Genomic DNA, 20,028 nt, shown 5'->3' on the forward strand with positions numbered 1-20,028 from the left:
TTCTTTACTTGGAGGACTGTGAATCTTTGGAATTCTCTACCCCAGAGAGCTGTGGAAGCTCAGTCATTGAATATGTTAAAAGCAGAAACCAATGACGTAAATGGAAGTGGGATGGTGTGGGGAAAAGGCATTGAAGCTCATGATCAGCCATGATCATACTGAATGGCAGAGCAGGCTTGAAAGGCTGAATGGCCGACTCCTGTTCCTGTGTTCCTTCCTGATGAGGGGCATAAGTCTCACCTGTAACTTATTAATGCTCCTGGAGTAGTAAATGGCTGCTGGGTAACCAACATCGACAGGGGTGCATTCCCCACCAACTTTTCTGGTATGGAGGGGTGGGAAACCCGCCACCCATTCAATTCTGCACATGGCATCATCTGAAACCTGGCAGCCCTGCTTTGTGGCCCCCAATAGAAAACTGGGAAACTTCCCTGGTGGTGGAACTTCATTGGAAAGTCATTTTGACACAGTGCCCGGCAATTTTGCCATCGACAGCCCCCATCCCCTTTTTATTACCCAGGGGCCAGTAAAATTCAGACCACAGAGTCTAAACCAGGATAAGTAAATTAGAATAGTAAATTCAACGTCAAATTACATGCAGAAAGCAAAACAAAGTGAGGGAAAAGGAGGAAAAGAAACAACGCACATCGCGCAACAATTGCCAGGCAGGAATGTTCCCTTCCAGTCGGGGAACACTTCAGTAGTCAAGGGCATTTAGCCTCTGATCTTCGGGTAAACTTTCTCTAAGGCGGCCTTCAGGACCCACGACAACGCAGAATCTTCGAGCAGAAACTTATAGCCAAGTTCCGCACACATGAGTATGGCCTCAACCAGGACCTTGGATTCATGTCGCATTACATTCATCCCCCACCATCTGGCCTGGGCTTGCGAAATCCTACCATGTGCCCTGGCATGAGACAATTCACACCTCTTCAACCTGCTCCATCTGGACCTGTCAAGACTTAATTACCTGCAAATGCTCACATTCAAAGTATCGTCTTGCATTTTTGACTTTGTCTATATATATGTTTCTGGAACCTACCTCTTCATTCACCTGAGGAAGGAGCAGTGTTCCAAAAGCTAGTGATTCGAAACAAACCTGTTGGACTTTAACTTGACGTTGCAAGACTTCTTACTGTGCTCACCCCAGTCCAACGCCAGCATCTCCACATAACGGAATAAGAGAGGCTGTTTGCTGTAATGAACACAACCCATTGTGAGAAATTCACTTACCTTAATGCACAAACCCTAACTTTTTCTGGCAGGTTCAGTGGGTAACTAATGGCTGAATACAACAATGCCATGTTCATTATTTTAATACCAGCATACTCAAATTTGAAGCTTGGACAACTTGGACAGTAACTTCCAGATCTGTGTTTAATTGAACATTTGCAGATGCTGGAATTTGATGTTCCGATTACTCGATAACTTGGCAGTGATAGACTCACCACATTCTTAACATAATAACTGGGCTTAAGTCCAATGAGAAGAGCAGGATCCCTGATGAAACAGTACTCACTTGTGTGGCGTTACCCATAAAATGTTTAAGTCTGAACTGGGGCATGAATCACAGTCAGTTTGCACCAGCTGTATGAGTATTGACAACTCTGTTCTGGGAATTGAAAAGAGTGGGCGGGGAGATGGGATTGATTTTACTCAATAATTCATTGGTATTTGTTTCGGCAATTTGTCAGTGCTTTGGTGATAATGTTAACAGCTCTGATTTTGTATTTCTAGAAGTCAAATCACAAAATCACCCAGTCAAGCAAGCTTTTTCCCGTCTCCAATACTTTCATAAATGTCAAATAAAAACGTTCTTTTTTGTGAAAGGAAAATACAGCAGATGCTGGAGATCCGAAATAAAAACAGAAAGTTCTGTAAAAACGCAGCAGGTCTGACAACATCTGTGGAGAGAGGAACAGAGGGCGGGATTCTCTCAGCCCAGGGACGGGCCGGAGAATCGCCGCGATCGGCGTGAATTGCACCACGCTGGGACGTGATTCTCCACAGAGCGGAGAATCAACGCCATTGGCGCTGGCGTGGTCGGCGTGGCGCCAGTCAGGGGCGCTCTATGCAGCCCCCGCCGATTCTCAACCCGGGATGGGCCGAGCGAGTCCCGCCGGTGCCGTTCTAACCTGCTCTCAGCCGGCGGGACCTCAGCGTGAAAGGATCCGGGGCGGCCTGTGGGGGAGGGTCCGATCCCCGGGGGGGGCCTCCGTTGTGACCCGGCCCGCGATCGGGGCCCACCAATCGGCGGGCCGGATCTCGTGCTGGGGGAATCCTTTCTTCCGCGCCGGCCCCTGTAGCTCTAGGCCATGTTGCGTCGGGGCCCGGCGCAGAGATGGGAGCCACTGCGTATGCGCGTGTTGACCCTGCAGCACCCAGTTGACGCCGGGATCAGCAGCTGGAGCGGTGAGGATCGCTCCAGTGCCGTGCTGGCCCCCTGTAGGGGCCAAAATTGCTGATCCTGAGGCCATGTTGATGCCGTCGGGAAATGCGACAGCGTCAACATTTAGCCTCACGATCACAGAATCCAGCCCCGAGTTAATGGCAGGGTGTTTCTCAGCCACACACCGTTTGCTGGCGGCGCAATTCTATCTTCCCGTCACACTTGTCAATGGGATTTTCCATTGTAACCATCCCACACCTCCGGGGAAACCCGTGGGCGGGAGTGCGCTACTGGCGGGAAAAATTAATAGCCAAGGTCTGGAGAATTCCAGCCTACGTTTCCAGTCAAATTGGAAATCTTCAAGCAGTACAAGTCAGTTACTGCCAGACCTGGTGAGCTTCCCCAGCACTTTCTGCTTTTTTTTGTATTGCCTCTAATACTTTATTCGCCAGTATTACTCCCACCAATGTCCCAGGAATGTTCTCGGACAATTCTGAAAGGTTGAAAACCGGGATCCAGCAGTTGTAAAGGGCGCCTGGTTGTGTTGGATATGCTGTTCCATTTTCCATCTCAGCTCTCCCGCTGTGTCCGTTCCAACTCAGTGGGGAAAGCTGGGAACCTCTGTTAAAACAGGTCGACATTTGTTTGTACTATCATCAATTATTTGGCCCTCCCGACATTTGCGGGGTTTATTACTTTGAACCACAAAAGGTCAGGGGAATTTCTGACCTGGAAGTTCATTGTGGTCTTTCTCCTGACATGCAATGTTTCAATCATTCTGATTAAATGAAGGAAGGGTATTCGATCCTTTGCAATCTGTTGTTTTCCAAAATAGCTAAATTAAAATCCAGCAGAATTTATTATTACAGAATCAATACGTGTCGCGTTTAGAAAACGCTAGCGTGTGTCGAACACTTGGGGTTGATATTGGGAAACCTCGCGTCATTGAAACAGGTGATTGTTTGCACGGTAGTCCCGGCTCGATTCAATCCCCCAAACTCAGCGCCGCTGCTGATCTTTCAGTTCATGAGCACTTGGTTCAATGCAACGCGAGCGGCGACAGAATCTAGGCCATTTGCAAAGACATTTGCTAGCGGGAGGGGAGAGAATTGATCTAGCGGCACGATCCATAGCCCAGATAGGAGATGACTAGAAGCGATAGTGGCTTTGGCAGCTCGCCGCTGAGCATTAAACGAGTGCCGGCTAACGTGGGAAAGAAGTTGTTGCGAGAAGTGACGGAGGTGGGAAACTGAAGAGAAAAAGACAACGGTCATCAGACTAAACATGGTCTGAAGGGATCTTTAAAAAATATATTTTCATTAAAGAGTATGGTAGCGTGTGCGCGATCCCTCCGGTGTGACGCGGAGTGTGGGGGTCATGTCTTGATTAATAGAACAACACTTAACTACAGTGTGTTTCTGTGTTTGCCCGTTGTCTTCTCTTTATCATAGGTGGTCACTCATTTAAGCAGAATGAAAGCAGGCTGCAGTCTGATATGTTTCTGTCCCTCCCTGTCTCTTTTATCATAGGGACTCTGGTCCAGGGAGCTGGAACCCTCAGAGCTGTGAAACAGTGAAAACACAAGCAGCACACACTATATGTCTTTGTAATCAACTGGCCACTTTCGCCATCTTAGCCCAGAAACCGAGAGATTCGGTGAGTATTGTAACAAAAAATAAAATGCCTGATTGCATATCACACCTACAGGCTGTTTTGGAATTCATATTGTCTCATAGGCTTCAGAAATTACAGTGAGATTTAGCTGATGTGTCTTATAAAAATATCTGGGAAAATAACTAATATTTAATTAATTTTACCAAGAGTGTTTTGCATAAAAACACCGCACTACATGTTATGTACATAGCTTGATTTATTTTTTAAAATCACGGATTAAGATATTTTGTGCAACATGGTTACACGGAATTAAGTTTTTTTCTCAACATTGATCAATGAAGGTTATTATGAAATTGGAAATGTTTGGCACGCTGCTGGTAGCACTCTGCCTTCTAAGCCCGGTTGACCGTGAACCTTCACACCTTCAGTGTGTTATTGATTGCCTGAGGCGAGCTGCGGGGCTTGTGACATTCACGTACAAATCAAATGTTTTAACTTGCAAAGAAAATGCCAATGACTTCGTAAAAAATAAAATAATACCATCTAAAATACTTCTTAGCGGTGATATTCTCGAGTCAGATGTTTTTGTATTATGACTTTAACAGAAAGTTGCTGATCAATAATTTATGAATAATTTGTTTCAGTTTGAGGTAATCCCGGTAGCACAGTTAAACCAGTGAACCTAAGCACGTAACAAATTGGGTCTATTCCTTATTTGAATGAGCAATGGTACTTTGATCAACCTAAAATCGGTGCATAAATTTAACTTGAAGAATTTTAAGTACTGCCTTGTGGAAACTCTGTAGTGATTATGTACTTTATCCAGATCTGTGGCCTTTGGGATTTTGTATGATAGATTTGACCATGACTGGTGAAGAGGTAGATAACATTGGATTATTGCTGTGCTTTATTCTTAATGTTTATTTTGTACAGAGATAAAAAAGGAGAGGATAGCAAAAGAAAATATGAAAAGATTAGGAAATAAATCAAAAATATTTGGGAAGGCAAAGCAATACTACAAAATTAAATTATCAAGAAATATGGAATAAGTAAAATATTCTGAAAGCCCTTGAAGAACAAAAGACAAATCAGAATAATGGGACCACCATGTGACCACATGATAAATTCACAGGTAATATTAGTGAAATGATAGACATATTAAATACACTTTGCCCAGTTATTTACTCTGGAGACAAACATGGCAACATGAGAACATTTAGAAGATGAGAACAAAACAAGATAGAAAAGCATCGAAGATAAAAAAAGGTTTTGCTATGTAAATTCATTAGAAAAGAGATAGCACCAGTGAATTGCCGGGCAGCTCATATGATTCCTATATATGCAAAGAGAGAACGAGTCCAGAAAATTATATGCCAATTAACTTACCATCAGTGGTAGGAAAGATAATTGATTCCTTGCTCAAAGAGGGAACAGAAAATTAAAGAGGGAAAAGAAAATTATCTTGAAGCTAAACATATTGTTACAATCTCCATAGAGGTCAATAACTTGTAAAAAGAGAGTCAAACTTCCAGAATGATTTTATGGTTTAAAATTTCTACTGTAACAAATGACTAAAAAATACTATTGACCAAATACTATTTTCATTCCTTGTAGGCAATTTATACTTTAAACCCCAGAGAGGAGCATTTCTCCTTTATACTCATCACTCAATGCAGTTTCCACAGGATTACAGTCCTTTTGGCACAGTGGCTTTCAGCTTCCAGTGGATTCTCAATTCACCAAGTAGTAACATTCTTTGATCATATTCAGGCACTTTCCTCAGTTTTCAGAGTTTCGTAAAACCACCACTAAGCAGTAAAACCTGTTCCAATGATTCTTCTTCCTCCTGCCTTCCATACCTTTTATTGGAATATGTAGAAGGCTGCAGGATGTGTCTCTTTGACTGGAGACTGTTGCCCTCCTGCCATGGTGGTTCACAAAAGTCAAGCAGCCTTTTCTCTCTGCTGACCACACTGAACCTCTGCTGTCTGCCTGTCATACTCACTGTAGCACGAGCCTGTAACCTGATTTCAGAAATGGCTTCCTTCACATTCTTTCCCATAGCAACGTGAAACACATTAACCATATATATATATAGTAGAAATTTTATTTGTGTTATTCTTGGCCTAACTGCGTTTCATCTGAAAAGTATGTGGCCAGGTTAAAGCACAACTGTTTACGTCCAAACTTTCTCAACACTTTTCTGGGACTTTGGAGATTCACAGTGTACTGTTTGAAAACCCAGAGACTATTACCATTGTCTCCAAACGTAAATACCTTGCACCTTCTTCTCAGTGAAACAATCTAAGCCTACCTTTGATTTCAAATAACTAAACCACCCGTGCTTACTGTCAAGACTGCAGAGCAGGTCACACAACCCCTTTCTTTTAGCCTAAATTTTAAAGACACAGTCCTAAAACATAATAATCTTATAAACCTCACAATTGCAACATCCCCCCCCCCCCCGCATAAAGAATGAAAAGTCATAAACATCACAGTGAGTTTTCATAAACATTATCCAAAATATAACAACTTGTAACAGTCTAAAACTTTAACAATTTGCAAATAATTTACCGCATAAAGTATGATTATCATTCTCCCCCCATGCTGTAAGATTGATTATTAAACAGTCTGTCCACCCGCTTCTCGATTTTTAACCACAATCAATCAAACACATGTAACAGTTATGATTTAAAGTTCATTTACAGAAATTATTAAAGTTCTTCCTTCAAATGGTTTAGTTTTTCCTTTCTTATAGTGATCAAAGTTAATTTTGTTTCCATATCCTTGACAAATAGGCGGCACAACTGATTTGGTCTTTACTCTCAGAAGCCTGAGCTTTTGATTCTCTGGACATATCTTTAGCCGAAACAGCACTTTCTAGAACAGGATTACAAAGAGTCCCTAATTCTTTGAGTACATTGTCAGTTTCAGTAGATTTGTCTCCGATCCCAGGAAATTATATCACGTTATCTGCGAGGATATTCCCTATTATGAAATCACATAATTAATAGGCAATTTTTACAACACTCCTACAATGACAGACACATTGACAAAAGTACAGTTTAAATTCACTACACAATTCTGTAGGCAAACAGGTTCATCAATGATCTGTACGGTACATTTGTTTTTCAGTGAACTATCTGGCAAAAAGTTCAGGAATTTTGCTGACATTAAGCTTTGAGCCGAACTTCTTTACCAGACAAAAATTACGCTATTTTGTACTCAGATACAAAACTCAAGTAATTTCTTATGTCCTGATATGCAACCACTGTAAATACATTAGATGGAATCAGTTTTTCACCAGCACCCCTGACTGATTCAGCATTCTCACAAGCCATTGGTTTTGGTCTGTAATTCCAGGTGTCTGCTTTTACATGTACTGTCGTTTGACAATAATAACATGCTAATCCCCTTAAATCATTCCTATCCCCTATACCTTTTCACTTCTACTATTGCCCTCATAGTCATTAGTATCCTGTTCATTATCAACTCATTCCACCAAAGCTTGATTTTGTCTCTTCCTCAAGTTACTAAATTTTTATTTGCAAGCTTCTGGAACCAGCTCATATGCATTAAGCACAGCAGTCTTAACTGTGTCATAAACTGCATATTATTCATCTAAAAGACAAATAAACCTCAAATAATTGTCTTACCAAAAAGCTTAATAGGATCGTCCAAATTTCTTGTGGCTACTGTAACCTTGTAGCGATTTTCTCAAATGATACAAAATACATTTCAATTCCTTTCTCACTGATTTTAGACACCAGGCAAATATTCCTTGCCAAAGCAAAACCAGTAGTTAAATCTGATCCATCATCAAATATGAACATAGAACTTAAGAGCAGGCATAGACTGTTCAGCCCTTCAAATTTGTTCCACCATTCAGTAATCATGGCTGATCTCGTTGTGGTCTCAACTCCACTTTGCCATGTTACCTCCTGACTCCCTTGTTTATCGAAGATCTGAGAAACTAAAAAATCTACTTTATAATCTCTTTCCACATTACCAGAAACTATCTAGAAGAACAAAGAACGAAGAAAAATTACAGCACAGAAACAGGCCCTTCGGCCCTCCAAGCCTGCGCCGATCCAGATCCTCTATCTAAAACTGTCGCCTATTTTCTAAGGATCTGTATCCCTCTGCTCCCTGCCCATTCATGTATCTGTCTAGATACATCTTAAATGACGCTATCGTGCACGCCTCTACCACCTCCACCGGCAATGCGTTCCAGGCACCCACCACCCTCTGCGTAAAGAACTTTCCACGCATATCTTCCTTAAACTTTTCCCCTCTCACCTTGTAATTGACCCCTAGTAATTGAGTCCCCCACTCTGGGAAAAAGCTTCTTGCTATCCACCCTGCCTATACCTCATGATTTTGTAGACCTCAATGAGGTCCCCCCTCAACCTCCGTCTTTCTAATGAAAATAATCCTATCTACTCAACCTCTATTCAGATTAGTACTCCTTTTGAAAAATGCGAACCTGTCGAACGTGCTTCTGTGGGGAGCTGAGGAGGTGAGCAGCCATCTTTGCTCACAGGCAAAGAGCCGGGGGCGCTTGGATTGCCACATCTGTGCTCGCTGGTAGTGGGTCCCCTCCGCAGGGGTGGGCCGCCATGGGAGGATGGGGGAGAGGCACTGCGGGGGCAACCGCTCGCGGCACCATCATGCTAATCCCGGATTGTTTATCTATTCTGGGGGCAACCCTTGTCCCTGCCCATCTGCCCCATTGACCACCCATAACCCGAATCGACTGCCAAGGCATCTGGCCATGCGTCTGAAGGCTATTGCTAATAGGGAATTGGCAATTGTGATTAAGTGAGCACTTCACCCACCCCAAGTGGATTCCCGTGGGTGGGCGGTCCATGTAGCATGTAGGAGTCATTGCCAAGCATTACAATCACTTTCCTCCCCCCCCCCCTTTTTTTTAAATTTAGAGTGCCCAGTTATTTTGTTCCATTTAAGGAGCAATTTAATGTGACCAATCCACCTAACCTACACATCTTTGGATTGTGGGGGGAAACCCACGCAGTCACAAGGAGAATGTGCAAACTCTGCACAGACCAGGACTGGGATGGAAGCCAGGTCCTCAACAACGCAGGCAACAGTGCTACATGCTGCGCCACCGTGCCAAATCACACCTGGATGCCTGATCACTGTGCTTGAACACTATGGGAGGTAACATCACACAAGCAACAAGCAACATATGAACACCCAGGGTTAGGTCTCAGCTCCAGCGACATGTCCATGGCCGGAAGGTGGGCGGGTGCCAGGGAGAGGGGGAGATGCCTGGAAAGATGGTCCAAGGGATCGAAAGTCGTCCCGCATTGTGGAAGAAATTGGCAGACGCATCATACTGGTTGTGCACAAGGGTGTTTAATGTGTTTTATAATTCGCCACTCTTCTGATGGTGCCTCCTCCCACCCCCCTCCCCACCCCCTCCATAACCCCCTCCCCTTCCTGCTGTGCCCTCAGTGATCATATACGTGTTTTGCCCTCCTAGCTCCGCCGGGTCGGAGAATCGCCCGGGGCGGTGTGAATCCCGCCCCTGCCGGCATCCGAATTCTCCGGCGCCGGGGATTTGGCGGGGGCGGGAATTGCGCTGCGCCGGTCGGCGGCCCCCCACCGATTCTCCGGCCCGAGATGGGCCGGTACCGCCGGCGCATGTTACACCAGGTATTTGCCGGCGGGACCTGGCTGCGCGGGCGGCTTCCGGGGTCGTCAGGCGGGATCTGGCCCCCGGAGGTGCCCCCCCCCCCACGGTGGCCTGGCCCGCGATCGGGGCCCACCGATCCGCGGGCAGGCCTGTGCCGTGGGATCACTCTATTCCGCGTCGGCCTCTGTGATCCTCCGCCATGGCCGGCGCGGAGATGAATACCCCTGCAAATGCGCCGGGATGATGCCAGCACATGCTAGCGCTTCCGTACATGTGCCAACTTGCGCCGGCCGGTGGAGGCCCTTCGGCGCCGGTTGGCGTGGCGCCAAGCCCCTTCCCCGCACAAACCACTCTGCCGCCGGCCTAGCCCCTGAAGGTGCGGAGGATTCCGCACCTTTGGGGCGGCCCGACGCCGGAGTGGTTCATGCCACTCCTTCCCGCCGGTGTTGCCCGCCCCGTTGATTCCCGCCAAAGATGTGCAGGCAGCCAGCTGCCTACTTTATCCCGTGGCCTTTGATTCCCCTTGCGGGCGTCCACTGGGGGCTCTTAGGCCGGAGGGCCCTGGCTCACTTGTAGACGGCACATGCACAGCTGTGCCACCCCATCCCGTGTGCTGACTTCGAGACGTGACCTCATCAGATGGGTGAAACTTGGGGGAACTGGTGACCACTACCTCCACTCTATGGGACAGGTCCAGGTTGGCACCCAGTGCCCCATAGCCCCACAGGACCCTGGGATTCACCTTGGGACGGAGAGACAGCTGGTTTGAACCCTGGCTGCCCCCTACATCATCTGGCTCTGCATCATCATCTGGTTACCGAATGTCTGTCCCATCATGTCGTTGCCCTTGGCAATGCTGCTCAGTGACAACCTGCAACTGGGACAAGCTCCTCAGCATCCTGGCCATGCCCATCTGAGAGCGGGATATGTCCTGCAGAACCTCATCAAGTCAGCCTGGTACTGGGTCACATCCCCCAGTGATTCGGACATTCTGCCAAGACTCTCAGCCATGGCCGTCAGCGACTGCGTCACGCCTTGGACACCTTCACTAATGGTGCCAACGTCGTATACCAGGCTCTCCACTGCGGTCGTTACCCTAGCAGTGTTTGCGTCGGTGCCACACATTGCTGGTGCCATCTCTTGTGCCCATAGCCTCTGGGACTCCTCCAAGTGGCTGTGGATCTACTGGAGCGATTGTGATGCTGACATCTTCTTCTGAAACCCTGGCTCCTCCCTATCGTCTCAATCAGCTCTGGGTATCTCTGGGTATGCAGGCTCAGCATCAGGCTGGGACCCAGCTGGGTCCTGGGATCCTGCAGCCCTCTGACTGCTGACTCATCTGGGGGTTCTTGCTTCCACCTGATGTGCATCGTCAGTAGTGTGGTGCTCACCAGAATGTGCCCCAGAAGCCTGTCCACTAACATGTCCCACCGAGGTGTGTGTATCTGCGCTGGTGGAGGGTGCGGATGACAGCCATGCCGCGACTATAACAGTTGCATCCTGGGAGCTCTCATCCAAGGTGTTCTCCTGAGAGTCAGGAGAGAGTGCCGCCCTGAATAGGCTTATGCCATCGGCTGGAGGACCTGCGGGAGAATGGACATATGGTCAGTGGGAGGAATGGGTCAGTCAGTAAAGCAATAACAACTCTTACTTGACAGGTCTTCCAGGTGGAGCCCGTTGGTTCCTCAACTCTGTGGCATTCGCCAGCCTCTGTGTGAGTGACCACCCTGTCCTCGGCTACCCAGTCACTTCCTGAGCAGGCTCCTCGAAGGAAGTGAGGTCCGGTAAATATCCGCCAGTCTGGGCCCTCTCCTGGCGATTGTGGGAGAGCTTTTCCTGCGGAGACACAGAAACGGCATCGTCAGCCACATGTATGGTTCACAGTGGTGGGATGGGGGTGTGAAGTGAGGGGGTGGAGAGAGGGTTGGGGGCGCATGGAGAATTGGGGGTGGATGCTCCCTTGGGCGGGGAGGGGAATGGGGCATTGGTGTCTACTCACTCGTGCTGCCCGGTGTTGGTCGTTGACCTTTTGCCTGAAAGCCAGTCCTCCTGGTCACACTCCCCGAATTCACAGATGCCACCACCTCATCCAGGCAGCACTGGCTGCCCTGTGGCTGACACGCCTGAATCCTCGGGGGAACAGGACATCCCTCCTGGCCTCCATGCATCTAGCATCCTCTCCAAATCTGCATCCCATGAATCTAGGGGTTGGTCTCCTCGGCGCCATTATTGCGAGCTAGCCGGAGTTGACTGAGCAAATGTAGCATGGGGTTGGCAAGCATGGTCTAGGGGAATCAGCTGGCAAATGGTCATTTGTGGTGAGACCCTGCGAGGCCTCGTTAAGTGGGCCAATTAACAATTGAATTGCGTTACCAGCCTCGCTGGACCGAGCACCGGGAGGCTCGCAGTAATTCCTGCTCACTAGCACACTCAGAAATCTTCCAGAGATTCACGCCCAAATGATCTATTTCGAGTAAAGTCACAGCAATAGGCGTACCTATTTTATAATACACCAAAGATCACTGGGAAACCTTGTATGTGTGAATGCATGTCAGCATGTGGATTCGAAATCCTACAAAATGTGAAAATTTTGTGGTGATCTTCATTGCGTTTTGAAAGAGATTCAAACTTTCACCTACGAGCTAAAAGAATGACAGAACAAGATTTCACATTTTTAAATCTCTGCAGACCTGCCCATTCTAGTCATGAATGGACATGGCCAATTAAATAATTAACTGGAGTAGGATGCTCCCCACAAATATCCAATCCTCAGTGGGGATCCATTTGCAACCAATTTCAGCCACAAGTGCTGAGTGAATGAACCATCTTAGCCTCCTCCTGTGATACACTGAATCACAGATTCCAATTCCATTTGCTCCACATGATATCTGAAAACGGCTGAAAGCACTGGATACTGCAAAAACTATGGGCCCTGACAACATTCTCGCAGTAGTGCTCCAGAACTAGCCACGCCTTTCGAATCTGCACCGACCTTCCGATAGAGCACCATACCTCGGCCCATACACCCACTCTACCCCCGTGACCCCACCTAAAGTGCACATCTTTAAATACTTTAAGGCGCAATTCTATCATGGTCAACCCACGTAACCTAGTTTTTTTAAAACTTTCATGCCCGAGGCCCATTTTTACCAACTGGACATCCTTTGGGACCCACTCTGGCTGACATTCACGACTCATGCTGGCCGACCTTTGTGACCCATGCCGTCTGAACCTAGCAATCCACCATTTCCGCTTACCTTTAATGTGACAGGTCAGCCTGCCTGTTTCTCACGGTCTCACTTGCTTTGTTATTCAATGTTACATTTCTGCTAAGGACTTCAGCTGACGATTTAAGTTCTCATTGTATCCGTTGAAAAAATCAAGAGGTTTGTCGTTGAACTCGCCGGCCTCTCAGCGGATATGAGTTGGGAGCTTTGGGCGTACAATTTGCAGATTGTCAGGTCGCAGAGACCTGCCTGGCATCTCTGAGGAAAATAAGAGTCCATTGGGCTGAAGCGTGACAGATGCGAGCTGAAAGTGATGAAAGAGGATTTTGTCCATCAGAACAACCGCATTTACCCGCTGGTTTCAACTGAGAATGCAACTGAGGATGATCATGATGGCCAACATGTGCTGAGATTTTAATCTGTGTGATATGTGTCATGAAATTTACCCTTTATTTTCATCCCTCAGATGAGCTGTCCACCAGAGCCAGCCAAGAGGCCGACGGCCCTCTCTTGACACCCGTGGCACACGATATCTCTACACCTAACACCAATGCAGATACTGGCCCACTGGTGGTCATGACCATGTTGAGTGTGTTGTTAGGGCACAACAGTGAGGGCACATCACGTTCACTGGGGAAGATGGTAGAGGCAGGGAATTCCCAGAGCGGCAACATTTGGATGACTGCTGGAGACAAGGACCATGTTAAGTCCGAGGAAGATGAAGAGCCTCTGGAGTCGACCATAAAGTGGCAAATGTTGGATGCTTGGAGAGATTTGGCAGGGATCTCCAAGACTTTGCATGCCATGGTCTCTGTCATAGAAGTGTCCTTGCAGAGCATGAGCGCTGTGGTTACCCTGACCTCCAAGCACACAACCTCATCCATTGAGAGAATGGCGACTCATGGAGAGGCAGCTCAAGGAGTGCAATGATGTGTACTGGGGTTGTGGTCAGACCTGCCAGCCCTCACACAGGCACTGACCTCAGGAGGTTAATGTCTGGGATAAGGAGGCGGCAACTAATATCACCGATGGTTGACAATCCTCCATTGGTAAGCAAGGAGGTGAGGACTCAGCTTTGAATGCTGGACGAGGTGGCTGTCGTCTCTGTGGACTCTTCTAACGGTGCCCCAGACAAGGGCAGCAGCTCGTCCGTCTCTGCCAGTCTCTGCTCCACCCTGCAAGTCCGCGGACACAGGGGTTCCCCAGCAATGTTGCTGAGAGAACCATCCCGGCAGTGCCTACTCAAGGCCCGGTTACCAGAGGACGACCGCCAAGGTATTCTGCACCTGCAGGGCAACATGATCAGCAAGCTGCCTCTCATGCCACTGTTTGTGGGGGGGGGGGGGCAGCTAGACATGTCACCCGCAAACAGAAACTCACGACACGCTAGTCACAAAAAGAGGTCCGCACTGAGTGATATTGCTTTCTTTTCATTTGAAGAACCATGTTAATGGAATTGCATTCATTTGTTTAATCTTGATTTTATCACCAGAAGTGACCTACTGCCTCAAGCCAGAAAAGTCTTGTGTGCTGCATTGGTGAAAGAATTATCATTATGTGTTCAGAAATGCCCAGGGTGTAAAACCTTATTTGGAAGGATATGGGCTCATGGAATGGATGAGTGTTATGTTTTTAAGATTAGGATAGTGCCCATTGACGATGTGGGATGGCAGGGCATGCCAGCCTATCTGAAGACCTACTGAATTAGGGTGTCCCTGGTGTCTCTCTCCCCCCGAAGGGACCGAATTGCACCCTCATTATCCTCACCCTCTGGCTGCCAGCATCTGAGCCCTCATTGGTGTCCATATCTGAGGTAAGTACTGCAGCATTGCCCTGTTCTAGATGTTCATCTCTGGAGAGACCACTGTGAGCGACACCCGCTCAGGCATGTACTGCAGGACGCCCCCGGATTGTTTGCTGCATCTGAACCTTAGCTTCTGTACCCCAATGTCCACCACCATCCTTTTGGATACATAGCAATGGTTATATCTTTACTCAGCTTCTATCCTTGTCTGTCATCAGCCAACCTTTCAGCAGGTAAGACTTGTTGCCAATCAATAACCCATCAAGGTAAGCTGGAGCAACAAAGAGCCTGGGCACCAAGTGACAAAGAATGTATGCATCGTACGTGTTCTTGAAGTACCTTGCACACACCTGCAGAACCTGGGCCTTGTGGTTACAGACTATCTCAGCATTCATTGAGTGAAAGCTCTTCCTGTTCATAAAGGCACCCAGCTGGCCAACTGGTGCCTTGATGGCTACATGGGTTCAATCAATGACACCCTGGACGCGGGAGAGCCCTGCAATGGTTCCTCCGCTCAGCCTGGCTGGCTTGGTCCATCCTGAAATGGATGAATCTTCTCATTCGTCTGAACAGAGCATCAGTGACCAGTTTGACACAACTTTGTGCAAAAGGTAAGGTAAAGTCACCATCGTCCCAGATGACCATAGGCTGCTTTCCCCTTTGAGGGGGCGAACTGACTAGTGGTGATTAAACCGAAGGATCACCCACACAGAAAATACTCTTTCAAAACGCCGGAATACCACCTCACCCCTACAAATGCATAACTCCTCAGCTAGCGTTTTCAGCAGGGACCTTTTATCCCGCCCTAGCATGCAAAATGATTAAATTCAGTCGGTCCGCCTTCCAGTATTGCCTGTGCAACAGCTTAAAATCACATGGGCAATATTAAACCGTACTCAATTGGAGGTTTAATCCCCCTTAATACCTCCGTTACAGACGGCGGGGGGGCGCTGCGAATCTGTGGCTGCGCCCACCGGTCAAGATATTGCGCATGTGCACGATGACATCAGGATGCCCGCCAATGTCATCACCTGTGATTTAATGATTTTCCAGGTTGAGTGCCTGCGCGGTCAATGTTAAATTCTACCGCTCGTTCTCAATTCTCCACCAATTCTCCACCAGGGGCTGTTTAGCACAGGGTTAAATCGCTGGCTTTGAAAGCAGACCAAGGCAGGCCAGCAGCACGGTTCAATTCCCGTAACAGCCTCCCCGAACAGGCGCCGGAATGTGGCGACTAGGGGCTTTTCACAGTAACTTCATTTGAAGCCTACTTGTGACAATAAGCGGTTTTCATTTCATTTTCATTTCAAGAGTAAACATTCACCAGGTCAATGCCCCTCAGGATCTTAAAGTTGCCTCTTAGTCTTCTAAACTCTAGTGGATACAAACCTAACCATTCCAACCTTTGCTCATAAGACAACCCTCCTATTCCTAGTATTGATCTGGTAAACCTTCTCTAAACTGTTTCTAATGCATTTACATCTTTCCTCAACTAAGGAGACTAATACTGTACACAATACTCCAGATGTAGTCTGTTACAAAACCCTGAGCAAGTGCGCGAGAGTTACAGTCCCACTCGTCCAGAGTTACATTAAGTGAATTAGCCAATAATTCTTATAAAAATACCCAAGTCTTTGGCCCTTGGCTGCCCAATAATTACAGTCACCAGGTTTGTAAGTTTAAACAGAATTACTGTTTATTTATAATAAGAACTATAATGAAACATGCAGTAAACACAACTGGGTAACAACAAGCAAATATCAACTACCCCTTTAACTGTCCCACCCTCTACCCAAAAATACAAGATAGACAAACACAGAAGGGGAGGAGTCCAAAATAATTAGGATAAAAATCAAGAAATAAGAGCTTTTGCTTTTGATGGTGGTTCTTTAGCACACTTTCTCCACACAAGCTTGCAGACTAGATGCTCTGGATTACAGCCGGTAACAGTCTTCTTTGTAGAGTCATTCATTCATTCGGGGTCTTTCGAAAATGCAGTACTAACAGGAAGCAGGCTTTCTGGAGAAACAACTTGGGCTGGATTCTCTGATTCTGGGGCTATGTCCCCACGCTGACGTGGGGACGGTGGTGTTCTACACCAGAAAAAATGGCGTAAAACGGCCACCAATTCCCCGTTTTGCTGGGGGCTAGCATGCTGGCAGCGTAGAGTACCCGGCTCTAGCTGCCGATACATTCCGGAGAATGCCAGGTCTGCGCATGCGCACGGCGGCGGCCTGCAGCGGCTGTGCCATGCTACATGGGGGAGGCCGCTCGCGGGCCTGGCCCGTGAAATAGTGCTCCCCCCCTTTGGCCGGCTCGCGCGCCCCAGACCAACCCCCCACCGTGTCCCAGCCCCTAGTAAAATCCCCTCCTGTTCTGCTTAACCCTTTCAATTTTTAAAAAATATTTCTTTTTCGAGATGTAGGCCAGCATTTTTTGCCCATCTGTAATTACCCTTGAGAAGGTGGTGGTGAGCTGCCTTCTTAAACCGTTGCAGTCCATGTGGTGTTGGTATATCCATTGTGATATGAGGGAGGGTGTTCCAGGATTTTGAGCCAACAATAGTGAAGGAATAGCGATATATTTCCAAGTCAGGGATTGTGAGTGACTTGGAGGGGACCCTGCAAGTGGTGGTGTTCCCATGTATCTGCTGCCCATGTCCTTCTAGACGGTAGTGGTCTTTGGTTTGGAAGGTATTGCCTGAGGAGACTTGGTGAGTCCCCGCAGTGCATCTTGTAGATGATACACATGGCTGCTATGGTGCGTCGGTGATAGAGGGAGTGAATGTTTGTGTAAGGGGCACCAATTAAGCGGGCTGCTTTGTCTTGGATGGTATAAGCTTATTTAGTGTGGTAAGAGCTGCACTCGTCCAGGCAACTGGAGAGTATTCCATCACACTCCTGACATGTGTCTTGTAGATGGACAGACCTTGGGGAGTCAGGAGGTGAGTTACTCACTGCAGATTCCTAGCCTATTTATATGGCTACTCCAGTTCAGTTTCTTGTCAAAGGTAACCCCTAGGATATTGATATTGGGATAGTGACAGTTATGGCAATAATGCCAAGGGGTGATGGTTTGATTCTCTCTTATTGGAGATGGTCATTGCCTGTCACTTGTGTGGTGCAAATGGTACTTGTCACTTGTCAGCCAAAGCCTGGATATTGTCCCGGTCTTGCACGCTGACTGCTTCAGTGTCTGAGGAGTCACGAATCAGCAGTGAACATCCCCACATTTGACGTTATGTTGAAAGGAAGGTCATTGATGATGCAGCTGAAGATGGTTGGCCTACGACACTTCCCCGAGGAACTATTGCAGCAATGACCCGGGACTAAAATGACTGACCCCCAAAAACCATGACCATCTTCCTTTGTGCTAGGTATGAGTGGAGAGTTTCCCCCGATTTCCATTGACTCCAGCTTTGCTCGGGCTCCTTGATGCCATACTTGATCAAATGCTGCCTTGATGTCAAGGGCAGTCACTCTCACCTCACTTTTGGATTTCAGCTTTTTTGTCCATATTTAAACCAAGGAGCTGAATGACCTTGGAACCCAAACTAAGCGGCTGTGAGCAGGTTATTGCTAAGTAAGTGCCGCTTGATAGCACTGTTGATGACTCCTTCCATCATTTTACTGATGATTGAGAGTAGATTCTGCATATGTCAGTCCCAGCTGCCTCCTTAAATTCCAAATCTTTTGCCTCCATGCTTCGGGAAGCAATTCATCTGCATCCAGAATAACCTTTTTTACCACGTTATAATTTTTATACTCCTGCTCTGACAGAGAAGCTTAAACACCCTGTGCCCGCTCCGTCAGTTTATTCTGCATGGGTAAAGTTCACTTTGCTCTTGGCCACTCCATTTGGGTTGCTATTTTCTCAAAAGCCCTTAAAAAAAATTCTACCTCCTTCTCATCAAATTTTGGGAGGGCCTGTATAAATATAAACATATCATCACCGGGTTCCTTCTAGGAGTAAGCACCCATCTACTGTCTGGCAACTCTCCACTCATTTCCAGTGCCTTAAGCTGGAAGGCCCTCTATTTTTCTTTCTCCCCTCTCATTTTCTTTTTCCTATCTCTAAATCCAACCTCCTCACTTCCAACTCCATTTATTTTGCTGCCTTTCTGCATCAGCTCCCTTTTACTTTAGCGGCATTTCCATTTCTTTTTGGTTTTGCTGCATTTCCAATTGTTTCATTTGTAATTGGATTTTCGACAATTCCACCGATTTGTTGTCATGACCCAGGCTGTGTTCAAATTTAAATGTTGAGCAATTACTTCAATTATCTACAGCTTCTTTGCTTTTACTGGTACCTCTATTTCTAATGTACCTACTAATTTGACCAGCGTGCCTTTGCAAAGTTCGTTTAGATAAACCAGAGATAAGTCTTCCACCGCAAGAAAACTTTTAACATCTTCCAGAGCCATGCTGTTATGCCACTACAACCTCGTGTCTCTTTTAATTTACACTGTAACACAAATCTGCTGTCTGCTTTCTAAAGATCACAGACAAGCCTCCAAATTATGTCACAACATCCTGGGCAAGCATGTGGTCAGTTCCAGCCCCACTCATCCGGGAGTCTCAACACCAAGTGAATACCCAAGTATTTGGCCCTTGGCTGCCTAATAATTACAGTCACCAGGATTTTAAGTTTAAACAAATTTAGTTTATTTATAATGAGAACTATAATGCAATATGCAGTAAATACAACTGGATAACAATAAGGTAATACCTACTACCCCCTTTAACTGTCCCACCCTCTATCCACACACACAAGTCAGCCAAACACAGAGTGGGGAAGGGATGAAAAATAATAAGGATGAAAGTCAAAAGATCCCAAAACCAACAGATTAGATCTAAGCTCTGCAGTCCTGCCAGATCCAGTTGTGAACGGTGGTGGACAATTAAGCAACTAGCTGGAAGAAGAGACTTCACAAACATTCCCATCCTCAATGATTGGGAGCCTAGAAGGTCAGTGGAAAAGACAAGGGTGAAACATTTGCAGTCATCTTCAGCCAGAGGTACCGAGTGGATAATCCACCTCAGCTTCCTCTTGAAGTCCTGAGCATCACAGATGCCAGTTTTCAGCAAATTCAATTCACTCCACGTGATATCTAGAAACGGCTGAAGACACTGGATACTGCAAAGACCATCAGCCCTGATGATATTTCAACATTTGTACTGAAGGCTTGTCCAGAACTAGCCACACTCCAAGTCAAGCTGTTTCGATACAGCTAAAGCACTGGAATCTATTGAACAATGTGGAAAATTTCCCAAATATATCCTGTCCTCAAAGAACACGACAAATCCAACCTTGCCGATTATCGGCCCATCGGTCT

The 20,028-nt window shown here is 46.8% G+C and overlaps 1 protein-coding gene across 8 annotated transcripts in view; it reads left to right on the plus strand.

Annotated features, from left to right (window-relative positions):
- The window catches only part of LOC140418616 (adhesion G protein-coupled receptor B2-like), a 1,340,408-nt gene that overhangs the window by 899,185 nt on the left and 421,195 nt on the right, over positions 1-20,028 (plus strand). For all 8 annotated transcript variants that reach the window (XM_072502156.1, XM_072502149.1, XM_072502159.1 and 5 more), the window contains one exon: positions 3,919-4,045. In XM_072502156.1, coding sequence (XP_072358257.1) covers positions 3,919-4,045 — 127 coding nt within the window. The remainder of the gene's footprint in view (positions 1-3,918; positions 4,046-20,028) is intronic.

This window comes from Scyliorhinus torazame, chromosome 1 (genome assembly GCF_047496885.1).
Source record: "Scyliorhinus torazame isolate Kashiwa2021f chromosome 1, sScyTor2.1, whole genome shotgun sequence".
NCBI lineage: Eukaryota > Metazoa > Chordata > Chondrichthyes > Carcharhiniformes > Scyliorhinidae > Scyliorhinus > Scyliorhinus torazame.